The 26768-nt window shown below is 47.9% G+C and overlaps 1 protein-coding gene across 1 annotated transcript; it reads right to left on the bottom strand.

The window, feature by feature from the left end:
- Window positions 1-8263: 8263 nt before the first annotated feature.
- On the bottom strand, window positions 8264-26352 carry LOC144135304 (uncharacterized). The gene is made up of 7 exons (XM_077668014.1): window positions 26146-26352; window positions 25016-25169; window positions 24258-24379; window positions 21565-21715; window positions 16287-16463; window positions 9770-9886; window positions 8264-8457 (listed from the first exon to the last, which is right to left on the bottom strand). Exons 1-7 carry the CDS (start codon window positions 26313-26315, stop codon window positions 8305-8307), a joined length of 1044 nt encoding a protein of 347 aa, XP_077524140.1. The 5' UTR covers window positions 26316-26352; the 3' UTR covers window positions 8264-8304.
- Window positions 26353-26768: the final 416 nt, after the last annotated feature.

The following is a 26768-nucleotide window of genomic DNA, read 5'->3' as shown; positions in this document are numbered from 1 at the left end:
ATTCAGAATCGTGAAGAAGACGAGCCTTAATTGCAGCATTTCTTTCTACAGCAGAAGTTGCACGGGAAGGACTTCTATGGATAAAGGTTGTCGTCGACAGCGCGATGCGTCGCCAGTAAAAACTTCGCAATCACTCTGCGGTCAAGGCGAATATCTCCAAGATGCTCTATTGCGCGGCTGCACTTGAGAATGGTTCAGTACGTGGCGATGCGAAGGAGAGAAGCAAGCATAGATTCAGTACCTACGAAGCCGGAGGGGAAATTTTTAATTGTTCATTAGAGGCTAGACCCGCCGCGGTGGCTCAGTGGTTAGAGCGTTCGACTACTGATTATTATTATTAATTGGTTTTTGGGGAAAGGAAATGGCGCAGTATCTGTCTCATATATCGTTGGACACCTGAACCGCGCCGTAAGGGAAGGGATGAAGGAGGGAGTGAAAGAAGAAAGAGAAATAGGTGCCGTAGTGAAGGGCTCCGGCATAATTTCGACCACCTGGGGATCTTTAACGTGCACTGACATCGCACAGCACACGGGCGCCTTAGCATTTTTCCTCCATAAAAACGCAGCCGCCGCGGTCGGGTTCGAACCCGGGAACTCTGGATCAGTAGTCGAGCGCCCTAACGCATGAGCCACCGCGGCGGGTGCTACTGATCCGGAGTTCCCGGGTTCGAACCCGACCGCGGCGGCTGCGTTTTTATGGAGGCGAAACGCTAAGGCGCTCGTGTGCTCTACGATGTCGGTGCACGTTAAAGATCCCCAGGTGGTCGAAATTACCCCGGAGCCCACCACTACGGCCCCTCTTTATTCCTTTCTTCTTTCACTCCCTCCTTTCCTCCCTTCCCTTACGGTGCGGTTCAGGTGTCCAACGATATATGAGACAGATACTGCGCCACTTCCTTTCCCCCAAAACCAATTATATTATTATTCAGAAAATGCATGTCGCGGGAGTGATTACCAGTAAAGCAACGACGCCAAAATTGTCTCACTGTGAACGGCACTAGAACCGGGCTCTTGAGAGAAGGCATCAATGGGGGAAAAGTAAATATTTCACACGTGTAGAACCGAACACTGAGATTGGTTACGATGGCTTCCAGTATCTTTTACCTGCTGGACTACCTACGACTCCACGCACTTCGCTATGAAAGGCGACAGGACAGGAGGTGGCTTGATCTGTCCCTTCGGGTCTCGGATCTAGGGGTGGTCGCCAGTTGCGGCGAGAGCTCCTTGCCAATGCGGTATCTGTTGCTAAAGCCGGCGCCAGCGCTTCGGCGGACGCGGTTGTTGCGACCCGCGTCTCTTCTTCCAGTCTTTCCTCTTACATCTCTTTCAACTCTTCTCTGGCTGCACGTGGCCGAGATTGTGGCTCAGTTCGAGGCAGTGGACAGAAGTGTGCTCTTTCCTTTTCATTTAGTCACAACAAAAACATTATAGTTCAAAATCCACACATCGCCCGTTCGCATTGCACTTCCTTTGTGTCGCCAATTCAAGCTAGCGCAGACAACGTGAACGGAACAGCTCCTTGACCTGAGCTTACCCAAAACCTCCGAGGAACTCAGAGAAGCCCTGTTACACTCAAAGATTCACAGGCTAGCGCAAACGATGACGGTAAGAGCGCTCCACAGAATACTCGGCTGCACGGTAAAACTGCGAGAAGACTCCCGGGTAGGGCCCAAGCAGCACAAGTAATTGGCCCAACGTTGGCCCCGTATGCAGCGATGCAGCGATGGCGTAGAGGTAGAACATCCGCCTCGCGTGCAGGAGGACCGGGGTTCAAATCCTGGTGCCGCGCAATTCTCCACCGGGTTTAAAAAAAAAACGCGTGTCGATGGAATTGCATAACCAGGCCTGGAGTGCGGCCTTATCTCGGTGACCAGAACCGACAACGCACTCTCTCACCAGAACAGGATTTGGCCACCCTGGTGTAGTACATGGCCACAACCTTCTATGATCAAACCAATTAACCCTCGGCCCTCAGTCCCCAGCGGCTGCAGAGCAGCTGACCACGGCGGCGGTCAGACCTGTGACGCAGCGGAGGGTGCTAAGAATCTCTGGCTCCGGACAGGCCGCCATTGGAATCTGAACCTGGCAACGTTTAACGCTAGAACTTTAGCTAGTGAGGCTAGCCTAGCAGTGCTGTTCGAGGAACTAGCGGGAATTAAATGGGATGTGATAGGGCTTAGCGAAGCTAGGAGGACAGGTGAGGCGTATACAGTACTAAAGGACGGACACATACTGTGCTATCGCGGGTTAGAGGATAGACGAGAACTAGGTGTGGGTTTCCTCATTAATAAGGATATAGCTGGCAACGTAGAGGAGCTCTACAGTATTAACGAGAGGGTAGCAGCTATAGTAATTAGGCTGAATAGGAGGTACAAGCTGAAAGTGGTGCAGGCCTACGCACCCACATCCAGCCATGATGACCAGGCCGTTGAAAGCTTCTATGAGGACGTAAAATCAGCAATGAATAAAGTAAAATCGCAGTACACTGTACTGATGGGTGACTTCAATGCGAAGGTGGGCAAGAAGCAGGCTGACGACCACGCGGTAGGTGACTATGGGATAGGCTCTAGAAATAGCAGGGGAGAGTTATTAGTCGAATTCGCGGATAGAAATAATTTACGGATCATGAATACCTTCTTCCGCAAACGAGAAAACAGGAAGTGGACCTGGAAGAGCCCCAATGGTGAGATTAAAAATGAAACCGACTTCATACTATGCACTAAACCTGGCATCATTAAGGATGTGGCCGTCCTCGGAAGGGTGCGCTGCAGCGACCATAGAATGGTAAGGTCTAGAATTAGCTTAGACTTGAAGAGGGAACGGAAGAAGCTAGCGAAGAAGAAGACCAAAAACGAGTTAGCCGTAAGAGGGAAAGCACAGGAGTTTAGGATAGCGCTGCAAAACAGATATTCGGCTTTAACTGAGGAAGATGATCTTGATGTTCATTCAATGCACGATAACCTGACATCAATAATTACGGAGTGCGCAGTAGAAGTAGGCGGTAGGACAGTTCGAAAAGATACCGGGAAGCTATCTCAGGTGACGAAAGATCTGATTAAGAAGCGCCAAAACAGGAAGGCATCTAACACTACCGATAGAATAGAACTAACGGAGCTATCAAAGTTAATAAATAAGCGCAAGGTAGCCGACATAAGGAAGTTTAATATGGAGAGAATCGAGCATGCTATAAAGAACGGAGGTAGCCTAAAAACAGTGAAGAGGAAACTAGGCATAGGTAAAAACCAGATGTATGCATTAAGAGACAAGCAGGGCAATGTCATTAGCAATATGGATAAGATAGTTAACGTAGACGAAGAGTTCTACACAGACCTGTACAGTAGCCAATGTAATCAGAGCGCTAATGAGAAAGACAGCAGTGCACAGCAATACGTCATCCCGCCAGTTACGAAAGATGAAGTAAAGAAAGCCTTAGAAGCAATGAAAAGGGGAAAAGCAGCTGGGGAGGATCAGGTAACAGCAGATCTGTTGAAGGATGGAGGGGACATCGTGCTAGAGAAACTAGCCACCCTGTATACGCAATGCCTTATGACCTCGACTGTACCAGAAGCTTGGAAGAATGCAAACATTATCTTAATTCATAAGAAGGGAGACGCCAAGGACTTGGAAAATTACAGGCCGATCAGCTTACTATCCGTTGCCTACAAAGTATTTACTAAGGTGATCGCTAATAGAGTCAGGGCAACGTTAGACTTTAATCAACCAAATGATCAGGCAGGCTTTCGTAAAGGATATTCTACAATAGATCATATTCACACTATCAATCAGGTGATAGAGAAATGCGCAGAATATAACCAACCTCTATATATAGCTTTCATTGATTACGAGAAAGCATTCGACTCAGTGGAAACCTCAGCAGTCATACAGGCATTGCGTAATCAGGGGGTAGAAGAGCCTTATGTCAAAATACTGGAAGATATATATAGCAACTGCACAGCTACTATAGTCCTCCATAAAGTCAGCAATAAAATTCCAATAAGGAAGGGCGTCAGGCAATGAGACACGATCTCGCCAATGCTGTTCACCGCATGTTTGCAGGAGGTATTTCGAGGCCTGAATTGGGAAGAGTTGGGAATAAGAATAAATGGAGAATACCTAAATAATCTGAGATTTGCTGATGACATTGCCTTGCTGAGTCACTCAGGAGATGAACTGCAAATCATGATCAACGAGTTAGACAGGCAGAGCAGATCGATGGGTCTAAAAATTAACATGCAGAAAACCAAGGTAATGTTCAACAGCCTAGCAAGGGAACAACAGTTCACAATTGGCAGCGAGAGCCTAGAAATGGTGCCGGAATACGTCTACTTAGGGCAGGTAGTGACAGCTGATCCGGATCATGAGAGGGAGATAACTAGAAGGATAAGAATGGGGTGGAGCGCATATGGCAAATTCTCGCAGATCATGAGTGGCAGTTTACCAGTTTCCCTCAAGAGGAAAGTGTACAACAGCATAATCTTACCGGTACTCACCTACGGGGCAGAAACGTGGAGGCTAACGAAAAGAGTTCAGCTTCAGTTAAGGACAACGCAGCGAGCCATGGAAAGAAAAATGATAGGTGTGACGTTAAGAGATCGGAAGCGGGCAGAGTGGGTGAGGGAACAAACACGGGTTAATGACATCCTAGTCGAAATCAAGAGAAAGAAATGGGCTTGGGCAGGGCATGTAATGCGAAGGCAAGATAACCGCTGGTCTTTAAGGGTAACGGAGTGGGTTCCAAGAGAAAGTAAGCGTAGCAGGGGGCGGCAGAAGGTTAGATGGGCGGATGAGATTAAGAAGTTTGCAGGCAAAGGGTGGATGCAGCTGGCAAAGGATAGGGTTAATTGGAGAGACATGGGAGAGGCCTTTGCCCTGCAGTGGGTGTAGTAGGGCTGATGATGATGATGATGATGATGATGGCCCCGTATTGGCTAAGGCCGGCCCTTCAAGGAACCAGGATGGGACGATCCTGTTGCAACATTGGGCCGATGACCTGTGCTGCTTGGGGGACTATAGCCGACGAGCAACGCAGACAACTCCCGGTAACACCGATACTGAAAAACATAAACCTACCTTCACACAGCCAGAAGGGAAGCTAGAGCAGAAGGAATAGAGAGGACTGGCGAAAGCAACCCGTTTACGTGGACGCGGCCACGTATGGCCGAGACACAGAAAGGGCAGTTGCCGCGGTGCTCGACTCGAAGCATCGGGAGATCACCAGCGGGTCTCTCGGAAAGTGCTCGGTAACCGAAGCCGAGAAGCTAGCCGGCGCTCAGACGGCGACAGAGATCTTTCGTACTGGGCGGTCGCTAACTTTTCTCACTGTCAAACGACCTGGAGCAGGGCAGTCGCACATCGCTTAAATGCTGCATTAGTGTACCAAGAGTGGAATCAGGACTCCCAGCGATATATAAATGTAGAGATTAACCAATTCCGCCTACGTAGCCGTTAACCCATTAACGCTATGCGACACGCCCTTAAAGGTACTGCTTAAGTATCTCTTCTATATTTTTTTCGGTTTTTCTCAGCATCCGTAAAAGTAAGAGGTAAAAACATATTTGTGAGAACGGGAATTAAAATCCGCTACTTCCTATGTTGATGTGGCGCAGTGGGTTAGAGTTGTGTTTTTGAATGCGTAAGACCGCGGTTTTCATCATCTTTGAAGGGACACTTTTTCTCGCATTTTCTCTAACGAAAGATTAACAGCACGCAAATTATCTACCATCCACCTCAGGATGAGGATTACCTTGTGGGTTGCATTCCCGGATGTTTTAGATAAAAAGTCGCATTTTAAAAAGCTTCAAACCGGGACGGGACGCGAAACCAGATGCTGCAGCTTTGCGACGTTCCGCATGCGCAGATCACAAAATCTTTCTTCGGCGAATGTCAGGTTCTTTGGCTTTTCTGGCAGCTTTTTAGACGGCAGTTTTGTCCAAAATGCGGCTCATGGCGTGACGTGGGGTGGCATGGTTAGGTTATTAATGCAACCTAAAAGGCAATGGACTCCTAAGTGATTTTTGTGCTGTTAATGCTTCAAATGATGAAAGAGTACAGAGGTATTTTTCCAGCACGGGGATGGGAATTGTCGTCTCTCTCTTTGAAAAACGAAGCACGTATCTATTGCGTTCGTCTTTGTGTTCTTCCCACGTCCCCGTCTTTTTTGCGCTTTCTACACTCATGGATTACCAAGTCACCCAAGCGTCTGTTATAGCCAGTATCCATTGCGTCACAGATCCGAAAGGAGTGGTTTAATTCCAGGGGTTAGCCAAGTGAAGCCGCTGCAAATTTTTTTCATGATGGTTTTGACTGTACCCTCTCCATTTACCTAGAAACATGTGTAGTTTCGTTCGGATCCTTCAGTGGTATACAGTAGGCTACTCTTCGTAGCTTATCTCAGTTTTTAAACGGCGAATTCGACAACAAAGCATAAATGATTACAGTTTAAAAGCAACATGCACACACGCAAGATAGTAATTCATTCGCTTGCTTCTAATTGCGCTTTTATGCATTCTGTTCAAATATCTGGCATTAGCCTTTAGAAGGCGCTGTTTCACAGGAAGCTATGAGATTCCGTTCAGGAGTTGTAACTTTTAAATTTGTTTGCGGCTTGCTGACTCACCACTGAATTCAGTTCTCTCCAGAGTGCAGCTCAAACTTGTCGATTTACCTCCTTGCTCGTGCGTCAGCGTTGGTCGTCAGGGAAAAATCACGACGAAAACAAATAATTAGTAGAGCTCAGCTAATTTTGGTATCAGTGGAAATTGAACAGAGGAGTTTCGGATTGCCAGACTGGAATTCCACTTATAGGCTCAGACGACTTGTTTCAAGCAGATATATTTAACCTGGTGAATGCGTAGTGCTTTGAAGTACTATATTACGCGTTGAAAAACGTGCGGTATTATATTGCGTTCCAGAATTGATGAGAACTAAGGCTTTTATTTTCATACAAATTTCCGTATTTGCCGCTCGGCTGTGTCATTTGACCAAAAGTCGCTTGTGTACCCATTGTAAAGGGGCTGGCCATCTCTACACCGATACTGAACCGATACTGAATCATGATACTGAACCGTTAAGAGAACATAACCGCGGTTTATGGCAGAAAGCTACCTCTCAACATCATTCTTTTGTAAAGATTTCTGCCAAAATCAATGCAGCAGTCACATAATATATGACAGAATGAGCTACTGGGATTGTGGAGCCATTTTTTTTAATAGAAAGAATGCCCCCCTCTCCCCCCCACCGGCCTTCCTTGAGCGAGAACTCCAGTGGGTCTACAGCATTACATGTACCCGAGTATATAGACGGACAAAAAAGACGGCACAGTAAAGCATACCTCAAGGTCTAACATCATGAAAAAAATTTGCAGCGGCTTCACTTGGCTAACCCCCGGAATTTAGCGAAAAGCAAGGACGCTCGTGCATGGCAGCTCCGCTACACGCTCGCGGCAGCCGTTCTATATATACTCACACGACCACGTGGCTATGACGTGTTATACCACATGGTCTTACGACACCCCCATCGGATATCACATGGCTTCACATCACCCCTTCAGATGTTCTTAAGTTGAAAGGTCAAAGGGAACCCAAAGGTCTAGGCCGTGGCAGTCGAATTTCGTTGGAGGCGAAATTCTAGAGGCCCGTGTACTGTGCGATGTGAGTGCACGGTAAAGAACCCTAGGTGGTCGAAATTATCCGGAGCCCTCCACTACGATGTCCCTCAAAGCCTGAGTCGATTTGGGACTTTAAACCCCATAAAACTAAAATCAACCGACCCAAAGGTCACCCCATGTCAAAGGTCATAGTTAAACTAAACGTCATGAGTCAAGGTCAGGGGTTCGACACCATAACTGTACCACATATGGTCATACACGGCTAACGTGTTGGGCTGAAGATCGTTCAAGGTCATTCTCCGGCCTACGCGAGTATTGCTTTACCTAGCGCAGTGAAGCTTTTCGCTTCAAACATCTCACCTAGGAAATGTAAAAAGGCCTAGCCGTGGTCGTCTCGTAGCTGTGACACTAGAGCTATGTCAAGCGCGATTGCTGTTGTGCGCAAGATGCTGTTCGGCGCTATACTTTTTCAAATCAAAATGTGTCGTAAAATCGGGTAACTATGGCATGTAAGAGCATCGTCCGTTGAAGCAGGACAGAAAACACAACTGAACACCCGCCATGGGTTTGACCCAAACACTCACAAGAAAATTCGATTTCACATCATAGCTAGTCATCTCCAGGAATCCCCCGTCTCCACGGGGATGGTGATGGTGGCTTGCCCTCCTGCAGCGTGCCCGGGCGATAGGCGGGGCATGGTCAATCAGGGATGTGGAAAAGGTCGTTCCTGATGATCTTGAGGCGAAAGAACGGGTCGGTCTCGCACGAATTCGTGTAGTCTCCGAGGTGCACGTTGTTCACCAGCCAGACCATGTTAGTTCGCATGTTGGCGGTTTTGTTCATTTGATCGAGCTGCGAAAACAATGGGCGAAATGCTCAGAATACACTATATACAGTAGGAAAACAAGTGACAATGCAGTGTAGGCCTGAAAAAAATTATTCAGGAGAGAGTAGTCCCATTTGTACTAAACAATTGTAATGGTTTGGCAAACATGTAAGCCACTGCCAAGGGAGGAATGTTGCTACTCTCAATCGGTATACGTGTTCATCGCAAGGAAATAGACCATGGAAATAGGTGGAAAGATATTTCGAGAGTAACCATGTGTCAGCTCCCATTTCCAGTGATTCACTTATTTATTCTTTAATATTCACCTTTTCTCTGTCTGCTTAACTATCGGTATACACGCAAAGGCGTCAAAGACACTAGGTTCCCTCGGTCACCACCTACTGAAGGCACCCGTTAACTGAAGGAATCTATTGAAGTAAATTACTTATCTCCAATTCTTCCGTCAGGAAATGAAATCCCTTCCGCAGTTTTAATCCCCTCGGTATTAATATACACCAAATCACTTCTTGATATATCTGCGTGAGTCGCTATTGTAAATCCTATTGAATCAGTCTTTCAGTAGGTTCTTAACGAAACGACCACTATATTACGTGGCCCATAGTGCTCCTTGCCGGTACTCGACTACGGGGCGAAAACTTGAGAGGCTAACGGAAAGGGCTCAGCTTAAGTTATGGACAGCGAAGCGAGCCATGCAAAGAAGAATGATAGGTGTAACGCTGAGAGATCGGAAGCGGACAGAGTGGGTGAGGGGACAAACGCGGATTAATGGCATCCTAGTCGAAATCGAAAGGAAGAAATGGGCTTGGGCGGGGCATGTAATGCGAAGGCAAGATAACCGATGGTCCTTAAGGGTAACGGAGTGGATTCCAAGAGAAAGTAAGCATAGCAGGGGCCGGCAGAAAGTTAGGTGAGCGGATGAAATTAAGAAGTTCGCAGGCATACGGTGGGCGAAGCTGGCAAAGGGCAGGGTTAGTTGGAGAGACATGGGAGATGCCTTCGTTTTGCTGTGGGCGCAGTCGGGATGATTATGAGTGCCCCTCGATATTCCTCCTCGCATCGCCCTAGGCTTAAACTCTTTGTGTTTAATGATTCCTATAATCCTTCATTTCACTACAGTCTGTCTCTTCCAGGTTACATTTGATTTCTGTAACATTCTTCCCATCAGTTTTGGGCTGTAGGAACTGTTGATATCTTGCAATGTGTTTTGTTTAATGTGGGACAGATTTGATACATACTCTTTTACCTTTTCTGGCGTGCATATTTTTTTGGTGTTTACTTTAAAAAAAATTAGTGAGACGCAGGTCATTGTCAACTTACTTTGTACCTCATCGTCGTTTCGCTATCCCAGAGGTAGATGAGGTCATCAGTTTGAACAGTTCGCCCAACATTCAGGCCGCCTGCTATCCTTTTGTAGAATGTCTTTTCTTTGCAAACCTGGAAATAATCGGCGAGAAACGAGCGATGGTGTTCTCTGTGCCTTCTTTCTTTACGGAAAACACGCGCAGGCTCCTACATGACTGCGAAATTAGACTAGAATCATGAAGGCGGCCATAGAATATCGGAGACAGTGGGGCAAAACGCCACGCAGCTATGCAAATCATTTTCGTCATCTTTTGCTGTTCGCATATAGCAGCAAAGAATTATTAAACTTTTTGCAATTTTCCAGGCGTCGCTCTTAGAAACTATGAAAATGCCAGCAAAAGTGGAAAATCGTAGGATCTCACATTTTTTCCGGAGCAATGGGCCACAATGGTACCCCAGTAAAAAAAAATGAGACTCTGGCTATGAGATCAAGCCAAATTGCCATGTAAGTAGGCAAAATGTTTTAGCCTAATTGCATCACACTCCCTCAGTTTTCCTCACACATGAATATAAGTTTAGATGTTAGATGGCGCTAAACGACACAACATCGCTTTCTGTTCTACACTACGCTTATGGTCCAGCGAGTGATGATAACGGAATCGGACACGATGACCAAAGGATGCCTCCGGGAAGACAGCGGTCCTTTAAAGGGATCCTCAAATGATTTCGATGGTCATATTCTAATGCCTTTGTCATATTCTAATGTCATATTCTAGGCCTTTGTGGGTATTGGAGCGTAATTTGAAAGCTCCGCGTTGAGCGCTTAATTTAGAAATAATTTTTAAAATCACTTTTTAAAGTCGCAAGCGATTAAATTTTTAATGTCGCAAGCGGTTAAGGCGACACGTCAGTCCTTATTGGCCTAGCCTAGAGAGCGCGGGCGGAATGGGACGTGGAAGTGTGCACTCCTGCCAGGCTCTACTTTTTATTTTCTTACGCGTCGGTGTGCAGTAACGGAAGCGGTGAAGAGGAGCATCAATTTAATCGCCTGTATCATCGGTGTTAATGAAGCTGCCTCCAGAATTTTTGCCGTTCAATGACGAACGGGGGAATAACGATTGCTAATACGCTTCTCCTAATCGCAGAATATATCATTTAATGGTCCCTTTAATAAGTATAAGCGTTTAACAGGCCACGTGCCCAGTTATTGAAGCATGAATACAAAGGTGAGATATTTTACCCTACCAAGAGCCGACCAAAACAGATCCAGGCACTCACTGGCGAAACTCCCATTACGCAATTAAAATAAAATCGCCAATGGTCGAAAGACGAGCAAAATGATCAGGATCTTGGTCTGCAGGCAGCTTCGAATTACTGTTGCATTTATTTCCGGCATACTGCAGCCCGAGATTCCAGAAAAGGGGGCGGATACCGTAGAACTATGAATAGGACGCAAACGCAATAAAAAGCAAAAAACACAGTTCGCACCGCTCATACACGAGCCCAAAAATAGCATGAGGGCATTTCCAGGGCAACCAAACACTAGTCAATAAAACAGCAGATTACCCAGCATAAAAAAAAGATCCTATATCGAAAATTTTGGTCGCTTACCCTTAGCATTCGAACAGTGTTTACTGATAGTGGTTCGGTAAAGTTTAACGCAATAATGGCGTCACGAATGACGGCCACTGAACTCGTTCGCAACTGCCGATGAACAAACACAAGTAGCCGCGGTTGCCTACGAATGATTGTGGTGATTCGTTGCTGGAAAGCAAGCACGAAAATCGCAAGCGGCACAATACGCAGTGTAGGGTTTTAAAACTCGGCATTCCACCACATGTAAGCAGCAAAACTGGTAGGTTAGGTGTTCGAAAGAGAGCTGAGAAGAGAAGCGACCCAGGGATCCCTGGACTGCTCGATTGCCATATTGCTTAACGAAAAGAGCGGAAAATCGGAGAGCGAAGAAACGCACATTCGGTGGGCAGACGTGAGCGGCACAAAGCGTCGATCTGGATATGCTTCGTGCCAGGCCGATAGAACACACGTATATTAAACGCATTAAGGCGTGCGGACTAGCAAACAAGGCGACCCTTTTGGTCTTTAAGGAAAGTCAGCCAACATAGGGAATGGTGGTCCGTTGAGGCCTGGAAGGGTTGCCCTTATGCAAAACCCCAAAATTTCCCGATCGTCCAAACAATGACCCACGATTATTTCAGTAACTGAGTACGTTAACTCCGTTTTCGTGAGGGCGCGGCTCGAGCATGAAGCGACGTACCCTACAAACCCGAGTTTACATTGCTCAAGAACACCATACCAAGGCCACTGACATCTGTGTGGATTTCAGTGGAAGCATTGCGACCGGGATGGCGTAATATGGGTGGGGAGCAAGAAGACGGCGTAACGTCCTGGATGCATCTTTAAAGGTAGGACTACGGCTGGAGCGCTGTTGGTGCGAAGAAGGGTACCCAGAGGTGGGATGATTGAAACTTAATTGCGGATAAAATGTCGAAAACGGGAGCATAGCCTTCTAAAACCAGGTTCCTTCATCGTGGAGGGTTTCAGGAAATCAGCGGCAGCACGCAGGTTTAATGGGTCAAGAAGCACACTGTCCTTAGATGCGACGTGATCTAATGTCGTCAACTGGCGGGCAACGACGAAAGATTTCTGCTATGTTGGAATCAAGCTGCAGCTACACATCTCAACGCATGCCGCAAGCGAACGAGGTACGTCTCGAAATCACGAGAGAAAGCAAATGTCGTCCAAGTGAACGAGTAGGCTTCCCATTTGATTCTGCGCTGTATGGTGTCCATCATGCGCCCACAAGAGGCAGGGGCATTCATAGTCCGAATAGCATCACGTTGAATTCGTACAGCCCGTCAGGCGTCACAAAGCCTGTTGTAAAGTAGTCAGCGTCGGCAATCACGACGTGCCAGTACCCGGTGCGTACGTCTAATGATAGAAGAACTGAGCTCTCTGCAAACAGTCGACGGCGTCATCAATGCGGGGCAGAGGATAGAAGTCTTTGCGGGTAATTTTCTTGAGACGCCAGTAGTGACGCCAAAGCAGAGAGAGCCGTTCTTCTGAGTGACAAGGACAACGTTGGCGGCCCAAGCACATTGCGATGGTTGAATGACGCCAGGCTGCATGTCGTTCCCCTGTTCGTCAGTGACCTGACGCTCGGCTGCCGAGACCCAATGTGGTCTTTGGCTCAACGGCGGTCGTGTGTCGGTCGGTGTTGATCCGATTAGTAACAGCCGCTGTGTGGCCGAAACGTTGGCGGCAAAAGTCAAGCGATGAAACTAAACTGGTCTAGCGGATCCTGAAGCTGGGCATTTTCCGGCAGTGTACGATTATCGTTGATTCAGCGGCGAAGACGTCCAGGGGTCGGGATCAGTAGGATGGGAGGGGTGGGGGTGAAGATAAGCCGCAGAGAAGGGGTAGAAGTTGTCCTCGTAAGTGCCGCAGAGGGCGACGAAGGTAACTCCGGAATTTCTCGGGAAGAAGAGAGAAGGGACGCATGAATGGATTCGTGACGGGAAGGGAGCTGCAGTCAGCTGCTACAGTAAGCACTGTTAACTGCAGGGATAGACAGTGGCGTGAAACGCAGGCGTCGGAAGGGACGAGTATAGAGGGTCTTTTGGAAGCAGAGTCCCAGTGAACACAGACGAGCAGAACATGGTGACACAGCGACATTAGCCCAGTCAGTTTGGCCCGTGGGGTTGGTAGTGCCCATCGGGCTTTCGCTGGAGGGAAGAAGCTCGATTTCACCACGAGCGCAGTCCATGATTGCGAGACGAGAGGGAACGTTCCCACCTATGAAGCCATCGTTAGAGGATGATGCAAAGGCGATAATTTTATAACCTAGAGAACGTCTTGAACACTTACCCTGGCCCTGCAATGGCACAAAGGCATGATATGTTATGAATTAACGGCGCCGAACAAAAAACCATATAGTGGTGTGCGAAGTTTTTCAGCTGGCGGCACAATTACTTGGCCAAGAGAGACAAAGCAGCGCGGATAACAATAAGGGCGAAAGCCTTGGAGGCATTCAGAGAAACCTGGATCAAATTCGACGGAGAAAGCAGAGGCATTGAACTGTTCGAGGAACAAGGAGTTCTTGCCTGCGGAACTGCGATGAGTTTTGCGGTGGCGGAGTGAGTCGGTGGCCCATCGGGGAAGCTGATCCGATACGCGAAGATGGGGATGGTGGCCAATAGACGGACTGCGATCGGAGAAGTCGAGGGTGTCAGGATGCGAAGTGCGGTGAAAAGGCTGGGGTGGGGCGTAGGGGCGAGCTTGGGGGCCAGCATAAGCAGCAGGGGCCAGGATGCGGCGGCAGCAGGGACGCATCACGTAGCCAGCAGTGCCATAGAATAGCAAATACGGAAGTTTTCCGGTGTCCACATGGGTGTAGACGTTGGGGTGGTGGCACAGCAGGAGAAAAGTAGGTCGACTGCGCGGGAACCCGGAAAGAAACGAAATTTTCTTGTCGGAGCTTCCAGGCGGCTTCGGAGTACGTAAGTGTCGCTGACGGCTGAGTGCGAACCGATAACAGGGCCCCGCAAACTTGCTAAGGATAATGTGCTGAAGGGCAGGAGGCAGGCTACATACACTATTCGGGACAGCAGGAAGGAGCGAAATCACCGTGCCATCTCCTCACGGAAAAAGGTGCTTCACGAGGATCATGAGTGAGCTCGCCTCTGTTGTCACCGCAAGGCTAGCTAGTAACTGTCATCGTTTGTGAAGAAGGTTGCTGAGTAAAAAAAAAGCGCTGTCGATGAAGCTCTCTGGCATAGATTTCAATATCGATGACAGAGACGATGCGGCTCGTCCTCACAAGCATATTAAAAGCATCGTCCTCGATGCCATCGAGCACATGCTCGATTTTATCAGGCTCCGTCATAAACACACTGGCGCGCTTCTGGTGGTTGCAGGCATCTTCTATACAGCTGTTGGCGACGCTAGTCTTGAAGGCGGAGCACGTGAAGTCCGATTCATGGTTCTTGCATTAGAGGTTGGCGACACCAGTTAATCACAAGATAACATTCCTGAGTTCCGTGCTATCGTCCCACTGGCCATGATGCGCTCCCACAATCCTGGAAAAACAGCCAGTACTCCACGTCGTGGGCGTCCGATGCCTCACTGGCGGAGCCCACCAGGGAGGCATCGGGCGCCTGCGAAAAGCCGGCTGGCTGTTTGGCGTCGGATGATTGGTTGTAGCGATGATCCGGTTGCGCAGCACCAAGACGCAATCCCGAAATGACCACCAAGATAAAACTGGCTTTATTGGTAGAAGTTCGGTTGGGAGCGTAGGGTAGAGCAAGAAAACGCAGGTCCAGACCATGTCCAGCTTTCTCGGACACAAAAAAAAAATGTGAAATGCTTTGACGATAGTAAAAACGTAAATACAGAAAAAGTAAACGACTGCCGTTCGGTGACCTGCGAATATGATTGTTGTAGTGAAATCTTCCACTATATTAAAAAGTGGCGTTCATTAACGGTTTCCCGCTCAAAAATGCATTTGTCCAGAATTGCTGGGTATGTCAGAAGAGTGCGCTTTCGCCACGCCCTGTGCGTCGGTATCTTTACAATTCTGATTATATGAACCACGTACGCGAAACCAGTGATTAGACTAGACTAAAGTGGCACCTTTTGAGCGTACCAAAGATACATCTATGACATTTACTCCGGTAAAGAAGTATCTGGCATAGATTTCGAGCACTATTACAAGCTTTTGTAAATGTGTCCCAGTACTGACCGCGTTACAGTATTCTGATATATGCGATTATTCAAAACAAGGGTTGGGCATTCACCCCAGCTGCATTGCCATCGCTCAGTGCAACACTCTGCTATATGTGGCTAACCCCAGAATACTTTACCTGGTGCTCCCAATGACCCAAGCTTTTTCGGATAAGCCCCGTTCTCTATTATTATTTTAATTTTGGGAATATGTTTTTGCGCGCTTAGCTGCGTTTTAAACTTTAAGGCAGTGAGAGGTGCTTATCTGAATACATAAAACTAGTATCAGTCTGTCTTAATCCAGCATTATAAGAGCATTGGCAGCCATATGGTAGCTTAATGCTTTGAAAGAAACACAGCAAAGACCACAACAACCTGGAAACTTCGGCCAACAACGACACCTAGAGGCAATTCCACACACGCAGCTCAAACAATGAAATCACTTGACTCGAGATGGCTTATTTCTAACCGCAACCGATAATCAAGACGCTGCTGTATCAATGACCAGAATATTCTGACGGGATTTCAATGAAGTGGCGAAATCTGTCTTTTCCCACGAGCTGCGCTACACCTGCACAGCCACGAGGACGACTTTTATCCCCATCCGCAACAGCTACCTGCTACTGTCATTGTCATAATGCAGGTGTCGTATCCAAAATACCATGCAGGATTTATTTCCTTGAGCCCCTCCGAACAAAACCCGGTCCCTAGGTGGATCATTTGATGATATAGATGCCCTGCTGCCATTTTCGGCACATTGAGAGTAGCCACAGTAAAGACGATAGTCACTCACCCAAACGTCCAAGTGGGTCAAGCTGGAATATAAGCAATAGGTGTAGACCATTTTGTCAAAGCGTAGCCCGGTCTGGTTGATCTTGTAGAAGAGCGTGCCTATCTCCAATGAGAGTCCCATCTGTGCGTGCGGCGTCTTGTACACCGTGTCCTTTGATACCAGGACCGCATGGTTTTTCTGCACACGCAGTGGTCGTAACCGCGCAGGCAAATGTGTTAAGTAGTCATATTCCGCTTACGAGGCACAATGATAAGAGATGAATCACACGCGAACGTATCGTGCTGTGGCATCATGCCATTGGTCAGGGAGGAATTATTAATCGGGGGCAGCGCGCCGTGAAACGTATTCATAAAAAAAATAAATATGAAATTTTTTTAAAACGCCAGGAATTCGAGTGGAGAAAATACGTAGTACGCATGATAAAAGAAATTACAGAAATAGATGAAATTTTTGTTTATTGTAACAAGTAAAGCTTTCTTGAAATCACTTGATTGTGAAGCAACTGTAGAATATTTAAAAATACCTTTACGAGCATATCGATGGGAATGGTCCAAATTTATTCTTAAAAAAATGGAGGGACAAAAGAAAAAATTGGCTAAGGTTGAGTTTCAGACACCGTTTACATGAGAGAGAGCGATTGGTGAGCGAGCAACCTCCTCTGTACCTGCGTGTACGGCGCACCAGTTACTGCTCTGATCGACATTGGCGCCAAAATTGCGCTCCTCATTTCGCCGTCGTCTGAAGTTTGTCACACCTGCCATTTCCTCAGCAGTTCGTATCGCCAATGTAAGGGCTGCTGCCGTCGTTGGAATGTGCACTGGGCGTATTTGCATTTCTGGTTGTACTATAAAAGTCCTGTTCACTGTCCGCGACCACTGTCACCACGATGTGATCGTCGGCATCGATTTTTTAACGACCCACGCACTGCTCTGAAAGCGCCGATACCAAGCCGCCCCGCTTAAGTGCCGTTGAATTTACTCTGCTACCGCGGGACGCAGCAGTATATATTACAATATCCCCGTTTTCCCCTGTTACTGATGGTGCCTACGTCACCTACCCAATCAAGGACGTTGTCCTTTCGCATAACGTCATCCTTCCACACATTGTCCTGACCGTCACCGGAAACCGCACCTACTTTCTGATTCTGAAGTTCAGCCTCTCTACTGAAGCTTTACTCGCTGAACTGTTTACTTTGTCCGAATGCACAGTTTCTGCTCTCACAGGTCAGCCTCCGTCTGGTCTCTATAACCATCCCCGCTAGGCCGCTTCATGTCCGGACCTCAGTTCTGCTATGATCGCGGCGGATTAGGATGGATGGATGAATGGGAGATAGGAGCGTCCCCTTTGAAATGGAGTGATGGCGGTTGCCACCATGCTCAGCTTTTTTCCTTTTAGTTTAACTGTTATACAAGGGCGCTGGCCACCTGACCACGCAAGCACCCTCGGAACCCTTTTAGTTTCCTACAGTGACATGTTCGATTTCGGGAATCATCCTCTCGGCCAAACTACTGTCGTGACGCATCGTATAATTACGGGCGATGCCAGCCCCATGTACAGAAGACCCTATAGTTCCTCCCTTTCTGAGCGCCATGTCATCCAGACAGAGTTGGACAAGATGCTGGCGAACATTATTGAGCATTCAGCAGTCCTTGGTCGTCCCCTATGGTGCCGGACAAAAAGAAATATGGAAGGTAGCGCTTCTTTGTCGACTGTCGCCACCTTAATCAGATGAAAAGGACAGACGTCTATCCTGATCCGAGAATTGATGGCCCTCGACTGCCTACACGGTAACAGCTATTTTGCTTCTATTGATCTTCTATCAGGCTACTGGATGGGGATGGTGAGAAGACTGCCTCTGTCACCCAAGATGTCCTTCACCAATTCAATCATGCCTTTTGGCCTCTGCAATGCTCCAGCCACCTTCGAGCGCATGATGGACTCGCTCCTACGTGGCTTGAAATGTACTACGTGCTTGTGCTACCAAGATGAAGTAATCGTTTTCTTCCGCACATTCGAAAGTCCCCTACAAAGTCTTTCTACATTCCCTGCGGGCCTCCGCCACGCCGGTCTCCAACTTACATCCAAGAAACGCAGCTCTGACCAACGCCAAATTAAGATTCTTGGCCATTTGGTTGATTCTTTTGTCAAGCCCGACCCTGACAAAGTTCGTGCCGTTCGCAAGTTCCCCAGACCCAATTCCTCAAGCGATATGCGTAGTTTCCTCGGGCCGGTTTATCCCGAAAATCACCGACACGGTCTGTCCCCTTACCACCCTCTTGAAGAATGATGTGCCTGCTGGGGCCTTTACCAAGCTCGCGCCTTCACAGTACTTGTTGCGGCGGTCACTGCTCCACCTGCGCTGGCCCATTTCAACCTTTCTGTGCCTACGGAACTTCGCAAATTCCCTGGCATAATCAAGAAGTCTGCGATGCCGGTTAGCGGACTGAAGCAACTCGCACTTGCCTACATCTGGTCAGAATACCACAAATGTGTGAACGTCTACACGGATGGATCTGCGTCTCCAAATGCATCAACAGCAGCTTTCGCAATCCCTGCACAACAGACGACCCGCAGATTCATTTTGCGGCACAAGTCTACTTCAACCGCTGCAGAGCTTGTGGGCCTTCGGGAATCGATTCGCCACATCTGCGGAGAACCGCCTCAGGAGTGGTGCATTTTCACCGACTGTAAACCTGCGCTACACATTTTAGGATGCTTCCTACGCCACAAAGCCTACCAAGCTCTGGCTCTTGATATCAATAGTCTCGTATCATTTTCTCAGGGAAACGGCCACCGTATAGTGTTTCAGTAGATCCCCGGACACTGCGGACTCGATGGAAATGAGACCGCCGACGCTGAAGCAAGGAGCGCCTTCAGCAGTGGCCTGCGAACAGCCGTACCGTTCTCTATAGTGGACACAACTTGTCTCCTTTCGGAATTGATGAGGAGGGCGACGGCTAGGTACTGGGCCCTGCCAGACACCCGCCACTTCCGCCTTAAACGGCTAGATCCGACGATGACCTTTTCAGTTCCTCGCGGAATACCTCGCCCTATAGCATGCGTTATCCGTAGACTACGTTTAAATGTGGCATTCACGCGCAAATACTTGCACTTAATAGGACAAGCGGACTCCACGGAATGTACCACATGTGGCGTGCTAGAGACTATAGAACATGTTTTAGTGGCGTGTCCAGCGTATGCACGTGAAAGACTCATACTCGCATCTGCACTGAAGCCTATGGACACATCGCTCCTCTCTGAGGATTTGATCCTCGGCGCTTGGCCAGATAGTTTTAGAACTATAAAGGCAACGCGAGCGCTCTCACGCTTTTTGAGCGGCACGGACCTTGTCTCGCGTTTGTGATGTCAGAAAGTGTGCCGTTTTTTAAAGTAGTTTTTCATCTGCCTCCTCCCATCATCATCGCCCCCATCGTGACCTTTTATCTCCTCTTCCCGTCCCCCAGAGCAGAGTAGCAGGCCAGATATTTATTTTTAAGGCCAACCTCTCTGCCTTTTTTATCAATCAACCCTCTCTCTCTCTCTCTCTTCGCACAGACGCCACTGGCAATGGTATTGGCGCATTCCTTGCGCAGCGCCAGCACGAGCACTATCGTGTGCTTGCCTTCGCCAGCCCCCTGCTATCTCCCTCCGAACTATTCCATTACGGAGCGGGAGTGGCTTGAATTTGCTTGGGCGTTAGCGAAATTATATGTTTGGGAAGCCCTTCTGTGTAGCTACGAACCACCAAGCCTTGACAAATTGGCTGTCCTCTCCCAAAGACCCTACAGGCCATGTGGGTCGCTAGGTTCTGTGCTAGCAGGAATGCATATTTACTGTCGCCTACAAGTCCGGCCAGCTGCACCAAGACGTTGACTGTTTGTCCTGCCAGCCTGTCGACCCTCCGGATTCTCACAACCGTGATACAGACGATAGTGTTTTGTCCGTATCTGGCTTCCTACACATCAGTGACGAGCAGCGCCGTGATCCATCTCTGCGCCCCATAAAGTACAGCCTCCGCAGCGACCCTTCCGATCCTGCTCTACACTGCTCTTGTTGCATAACGATACTCTGTGCCGACGCAATATGAATGCAGATCGCGCTGAGCTCTTGCTCGTCGTCTCAACCCATCTCCGCCCCACTGTACTTTCCCGACATCATGACGCACCTAATGCAGTGTACCTCGGCATGTCACGCACGTCCGACAGCATGCGCAGGCGGTTCTTCTGGCATTGCTTTTACCGCTCTGCCCGCGGCTGCGCTGCCGCTTGCAAGCAATGTAAGCGCCGGAAAATTCCCCCGCTGCCGCCTAGTGGCCAGGTTCAGCCCATTCACATTCCGGCTGACGTATTTTTTCTTGTTGCTCTCGGCCTGCTCGGCCCTTTTCCAGCATCAACTTCCGGGAAAAAGTGGATTGCCGTTGCGAACCGTTATGCTACCCTGTACGCTATAAAGCGCGTTACCGCTGCCAGCTGTGCCTCCGATGTTGCAGACTTTGTTCTCCCTGACGCCGTCGTGCTTCATGACGCTCTTCGTCAACTGCTTACGGATCGAAGCCTCTGCTTTCTTCCTAAAGTTGTTGACGACCTTCTGCGCTCATGCTCCACCCGTCACACGTTCACGTTGGGCTAACATCCCCAATAAAACAGCCTTACTGGGAGCCTTTACCGCACCCTGACGGACATGCCGTCCATGAATGTCTCAGACCACTATCGTGACTGGGACGTCAGTTTACCTTTGGTGACGCTCGCCCGCCTTGGTACCACCGGATACTCCCCATTCTACCTGCTCTTTGGCGACGACCAGTTGCTACCCTTTAACAGCTTACTGCCTCATGACGCTTCTACAAGCAGTTACGCTTGTGACGCCATTGCCCGTGCTGACACTAACCGCCGAATCGCTCGGGATCGTCTCGACACTTCTCAGACCGCTTAAAAACGTCGTTACGACCTTCGTCATCGTGACGCCCCCCCCTCTCACCCGTCTCTCTTGTAGTCCTCTGGCGCTCTCCGCGCCGTGTGAGCCTGCGTAAGAAGGTATTCTGCCTCGTTACGTGGGTCTTAACCGCGTCCTGGGGCAATTGAGAAACGTGAAATCGCGCTCACGAGGTGTGAGGCGAGAGAGGGAACCATAATGAAAAGTGCGTAAACGAGCAAAGGGTAGCAAAGGGAATGAGACATCGTCGTGGTCATGCGAGGATTGTGACATAAAACAAACAAGGTATGGGTTTATCCATGGCCAGTTAGTTGCAGCGATCAGCTGAGCATCATTCATTTCTTACCAAGTCCGGATATCTCTTAGACGTCGATATTGCCGGTTCAATGCTAAACAGTTTCGTGTTGTAGGCGGAGGGTGGCGCTGCAATGCAATCGTCGTCATTCTTCTGGAGTCCCGTGGAGCTGACGGCTATCACGATGTCCGCCTTCATGGTTCTGCGAATAGACGAAGAGGTTACTCGGTCGATCCGATTTCTCTCCTGCCTTAGCGCCCGTTACATGCGAACCCTTCAGAGCCAAGCTGCCAAGAAATCACGATAGAATTCACTTCTTTTGCCGCCACGCGGGGCAGGAAAAGCGACGAATGGAATAATTTTGCTAAAAGATAGAACACATACAGAAAGTCAAAGTTTGATCTGAGTACTTCCAGATCCGTGCGCGGGCGTAATAGTTAATCGCTATTTCGCGATGAACTCGGGATACCTCATTGGATTAAGTTAACCGGCAAACCGCGAACCCAGATTTCGATTGTTCACAAAACGCGTTTTTGTCCCACACAGGGCTTCCCTAACTTGGTGGCTTCTAAACACTACTGTTGTTTGAACTGTGAAGGATAGTGGAGCCTCTATAAAACATTGCATTCAGGCGTCGCAGTCTCTAGTGCATGCGGTAGATCGCTTAGAACGGAAAGCCTGTGAAAACATTAAGTCCGTAATGTTAGTCCTGATCTGATGGCAGCCTTGAAACCACGGAACGCATATGACAGTGTGCTTTTGTTTCATTTCTGTGTTCAACAATAGCAAACCAGCAATGTAATCACTTTTAATTACTGACAGTCCAATAGAAAGCAGTCGAAGAAACCGAAAGCCGCTAGCAGGATACGTGACCGCAACCTCCGTATGGGGCATACTCTATTGCTGTGAGCAATGGCGGGTGTGGTACAACATTCGACTTTCGAGTGTTTCCGATCGGCGCCAGCCTAGTCTTTTCGGGGGCATAGAACGTCCTGTAATACAGGAAGTAACTAATGGACTGGGATCCAAAGGTCAGAGCGGTAGCTACTATATGCTGCCTACGGTACCAAGACCGCCAGAATCCGTAGCGCTCGTCAGACATTTAGCAGACAAGGCAGAGACATGACGGTCACGTTATGACAAATATTTGAAGGAAGCTTTGTTTTCTTTAGCTGCAGTGATCGTCGACTTCGCTGAAATATGTTATAATGAGCTTCCTGTGTTCTTACTCTTGTCTGCTCAAAGCTGAACGACGACTCTGTTTTGACAGTCTTGATGCCATAGGTCGCTTAAGGCGGCTGTTTAACTGCTTCCATCCTCCCCTTTCGGTGACCTTCTATGTAAAAGTTGCGGTGTTACAGGAGGTTCTACGTCAACCGCTGTTAACGACAGGGGCGCCGGTGAACATTCGCAAGGTTGGATCACATGCTACTTGAGTACACTTGAAAGTAAAGATGTGGACAGCCGCCGCCATACGCAAGTTGGCAGATGACTTGCGGTTTGTGGTTATTGTTTCTTTTTTTGTAACACGAAAGGAATTTCTCATCGATCGAAACTGCAAAGGACTAAAAATGCAACCACCTATGCTTTCTTTGGTTTAGAGGACTTTTGGCTTATTTTAAAAAGAAGTCTAACGAACCCATCACGCCCTTTCTTCATGCGGTCAGTCCCACTGAAGCAGCAGAGGTCTGAACACTTATTCTGAAAGACGTTATTCCCCGTATCTTTTCTCACAAACGTACAATTTCCTTCGTGTGTGTTTAGGGGACCCTCCATTAATTCCTCCATCTACAGTGGTTAACGAAACTCACATACATTTCCCTTGCGCCCTTGCGCATGTTTCCGCTGACAATGCTAAGTTGCCATTCAGCATTTTACACCGCGTGTCCCGCGTGTATAAGATGTCCATGTTTAGCTGCATTCATCATGTGCGATATTCAAGGGTTTGACTCTCCTCCGCCTACTGCTCTGTGGTAGAACTCAATTGTCGATTGCTTCCGATATCTGCGGCGTTTCTATTACTCCTCGGCCCAATATTGTTATTTCTTTAATGGTCTGACCTATGCGAAAAACGCGTTGCGTATCCGCAAACGATTGTCTCGTTCGCTATCACACATCGGGGCATTCGAGTGCCACTTGTGCTACGGATTCAATCCATCTTCTCATAGCAGAGCTACCGCCTTCGGTTGATACTGAAGCGTCCTGCTGACTTTTGTCCCGTAGTGTGCATTTTGCGCATATTTACAGCGTACTCATTTGGTCAAAATTCTTCAGTCCATGAAGTGTCTTTTCAGCAATACAGTCTCGCACATAAGAAAATGTCGATGCTTGCAATTTAAGAAAGGTGACCGCGAGTGCCTTTTTCCATTACATTGATTCGGAACTCTAGCTGTGCGGCAACTGCTTAACTTCCAGACTCAAAAGGAAATATGACCAGAATACCATTGAATAATGGTGCTTGGCTTGTTCCTGGTATATTAGAAATAAACTCCGATGCGAGGCGTAGCGTCTCTTCGACGGCCTCATTGGTCAGTGCTTTGATAATTGAGTTTCAAGGCGTCGGTGAACATGTAGTGAATCAACCCTACTTCGTTTCCACAGCATCGTCTCCTATAAACTCTCATGAATTTGCATGCCATATCTCAGCGGCGTCGGGCAGTATGTTAAGTATAAGTTATCGCGCTCGCCTTTAAGTATTTATTAGTGATAAAAAGAGGTTTCAAATACAAGAAGTGTATACTTACTCGACTGCCAATTTGAACTGTGCCTTGTATATGTCAAATGCATTGCTGACGTGGTAGTCGTAGATTCCCATTGCTAATACTGTTTTTCTGTTGCGGTCGTATCCTTGTAAACTCTTAAATTTCTACAAAAAGACCAATTAGAAGAATGGGTGAGCACGAACAGACTGATCGTTAAATACACAAGCAAGCCGACGAAAACTGTCTAGAGTGAAATATCTTGAAAAAAAAATTTAGGCGTTATACCCAGATATAAGGCTGCATATCGCATGTAAGAAACTATGAAGGAATCAAAAATAACATGGCATGAATTTTTGCCACATCAGCATAAACACTGTTGAAGTGTTTATAAAACACTGACTTGATAGTACATTTGTAGACTCCATCCGATTTAATTTATAAATAATTATTGAGAAATTACCGAAAAGACACGCTGCAAGTCAAATTGCGCCTTCATATAACCAACACCATTTGGATTCTGTTGTTGGCATTTCCAGTGGAAATCTGCAATACGGCGAGCGGCACTCTTGCAGTGTCTGAAGTGGGATGCCTCCGAACAAAAAATGACAAAACGTTTTTGTTTTTTTTGCTTTGATCAAGGCCTGCTAGGGGATTCATCCCCTTTTTGAGAACTTAAGAAACCCACCTTCGGACATGTCCCCAAACACGCCCACTTGTCTTCGCTCTCCTTGCACAATGCACAAGAAACCACTGTGGCCGCTTGCCGCACTCTGCATAAAGCAATGCTTTACGGAACTCACTTGAAGCACGTCTTTTGCTTTGGCCATCAGAGTCGTCAGCTTCGATACTGTTGTCATTAGCGTCAGGAGCCCATAACTCTTCATGTTGATTGCGGCCAAGCTGTTCAACTGGTTTTTTACCTCCTGATTGTCGAATTGGTTGGAAGTTACGTACCTAGAACGGAAGGGAGAAACAATGCGCAGGGGAGATGAAGTACTGTCGTAGGCAACAGTGGTGTTCACCATGTGAACTTCAACTTAACTGCATTGCAGCGCCAGGATTTTGATATTCTAGGTAAGCATAAGCGCCAAGAAAAAAACGAGGGAAATGACATGTATTTAGATACGCACTGCCCTCGTCCGGCTGCTTCAAAAAGAGGCGCGAGCATGACGTGGTCGTGCGTCGCAATTGACTGGAAACTCGTATGGTACACGCTATCTTTTTTCACAAGATGCATCGGTATGGGTGAAGAGCTTTAATAGAGGAAATATTAAAAGGCAATCACAGACACTACACGTCGATCAAGCCCCGTCATGGCTTTGCAAGCACTTCTCGGTACGGCATCAGTATATTCACGAATACGCCGAGGACTGAGCTAGAAAAGCGGACCTCGTACACTTCACTATCTGCCTTTCGCTGCGGAGATATGAACGAGATCAAGCGGTTGGAGTGGGTAGAAAGCCAATGAAATGGGAAACAATATTGGTCCCAATTAGCGGTCGTTATTGGGTAGATGGACGATATTAAAAGAGAGCACTTCCTCAAGGATTTTTTCATAGTCCGGCTACACATTAAGAGCTTTACATACACTACGGGCCATGCTTTAAGTATTTTGCTTCAATAACGGCACTTTGTAAAGGGAATAAGAATCGCCCCTTAAGGGGATAGCCGCAAAAAGGAAACAGATAGCGCAGTAGCGAGGCATCGAAGTGGAGCAGAAGAAGGACAAGACGTGTCAAGAGATGTACAAAAGCGGAAGTTATAGAAGGCATGCTTGTGTGAGTGCTTCTAGTATGTGTAATTATCCTAATAAAGAATTGCTCTATTGTTGCTAATCACTTCCGGCGGATACCCCATATAGCGGCCTCCAGCAAGGATGCCAGAGTATGTATGGGCCACAAAAGAAGTGTACAGAGACAGTAGATCTCACTGGATGTCGAATGAGATGCCGCCTTTGGTCTTCGTACGCGACTTGATCTCCTTCTGGAACATTTCCCAGCTGGTATCGGTCTCGGCGGCGTTCAGCTGATTGGCGATGACCACGACGTCAGTGTAGAACAGGTAGGTGCAGAGGCCATCCGGAGGCATCATGTACGCCATCACGGCCGAGGCCCCGAGTGTGCAGACCAGCTCTTTGACTGAGACTTTTCGCGTGCAAGAGATCGACATGATTGTGTCAGCGACTGGAGTATGCTATTGAGGATGCATCGACAACTGCCTATCACGACGGCGCTCCGCTGAGAGTTATAACTTAGTTTAAAAAAATTATATAGAATGCCCAGAACTCTTTAATGTCATAATCATCACGATCAGCCAGCTTGTGTATTCTGCACTATAGCAACCTTTCATATGACCTCGACTTCACCCTATCTTGAGCCTGCCTCAGCCACAGTATCTCAGTGAATTTTCTACTCTGTCGGCTCATTTGGCTTCCTGCCACACACTGCTGGGCATGCTTGCGCAAATATTTGGCGCCATGAGCGGAGCCTGGACAAACGTGGGCGTTATCAGCCGTGGCCAGCGTCAACAGTAAGCCGCGATAGATCACCGAGT

The sequence above is a fragment of the Amblyomma americanum genome, chromosome 5 (assembly GCF_052857255.1).
Source record: "Amblyomma americanum isolate KBUSLIRL-KWMA chromosome 5, ASM5285725v1, whole genome shotgun sequence".
Taxonomy (NCBI): domain Eukaryota; kingdom Metazoa; phylum Arthropoda; class Arachnida; order Ixodida; family Ixodidae; genus Amblyomma; species Amblyomma americanum.
The sequence above is the reverse complement of the archived record's forward strand: the minus strand, read 5'-3'. Positions and strand labels throughout refer to the sequence as shown.

What these genes read in the sequence shown, in the direction of transcription:
- LOC144135304 (XM_077668014.1), bottom strand. Translation starts at nt 26,315, where the DNA reads ATGGCGTACATGATGCCTCCGGATGGCCTCTGCACCTACCTGTTCTAC. An exon ending in GGCATCTCATTCGACATCCA is followed by an intron (nt 25,170 to 26,145) that starts GTGAGATCTACT and finishes CTTCCGTTCTAG; the next exon opens with GTACGTAACTTCCAACCAAT. An exon ending in AAACGACGATGAGGTACAAA is followed by an intron (nt 8,458 to 9,769) that starts GTAAGTTGACAA and finishes TTGTTTTCGCAG; the next exon opens with CTCGATCAAATGAACAAAAC.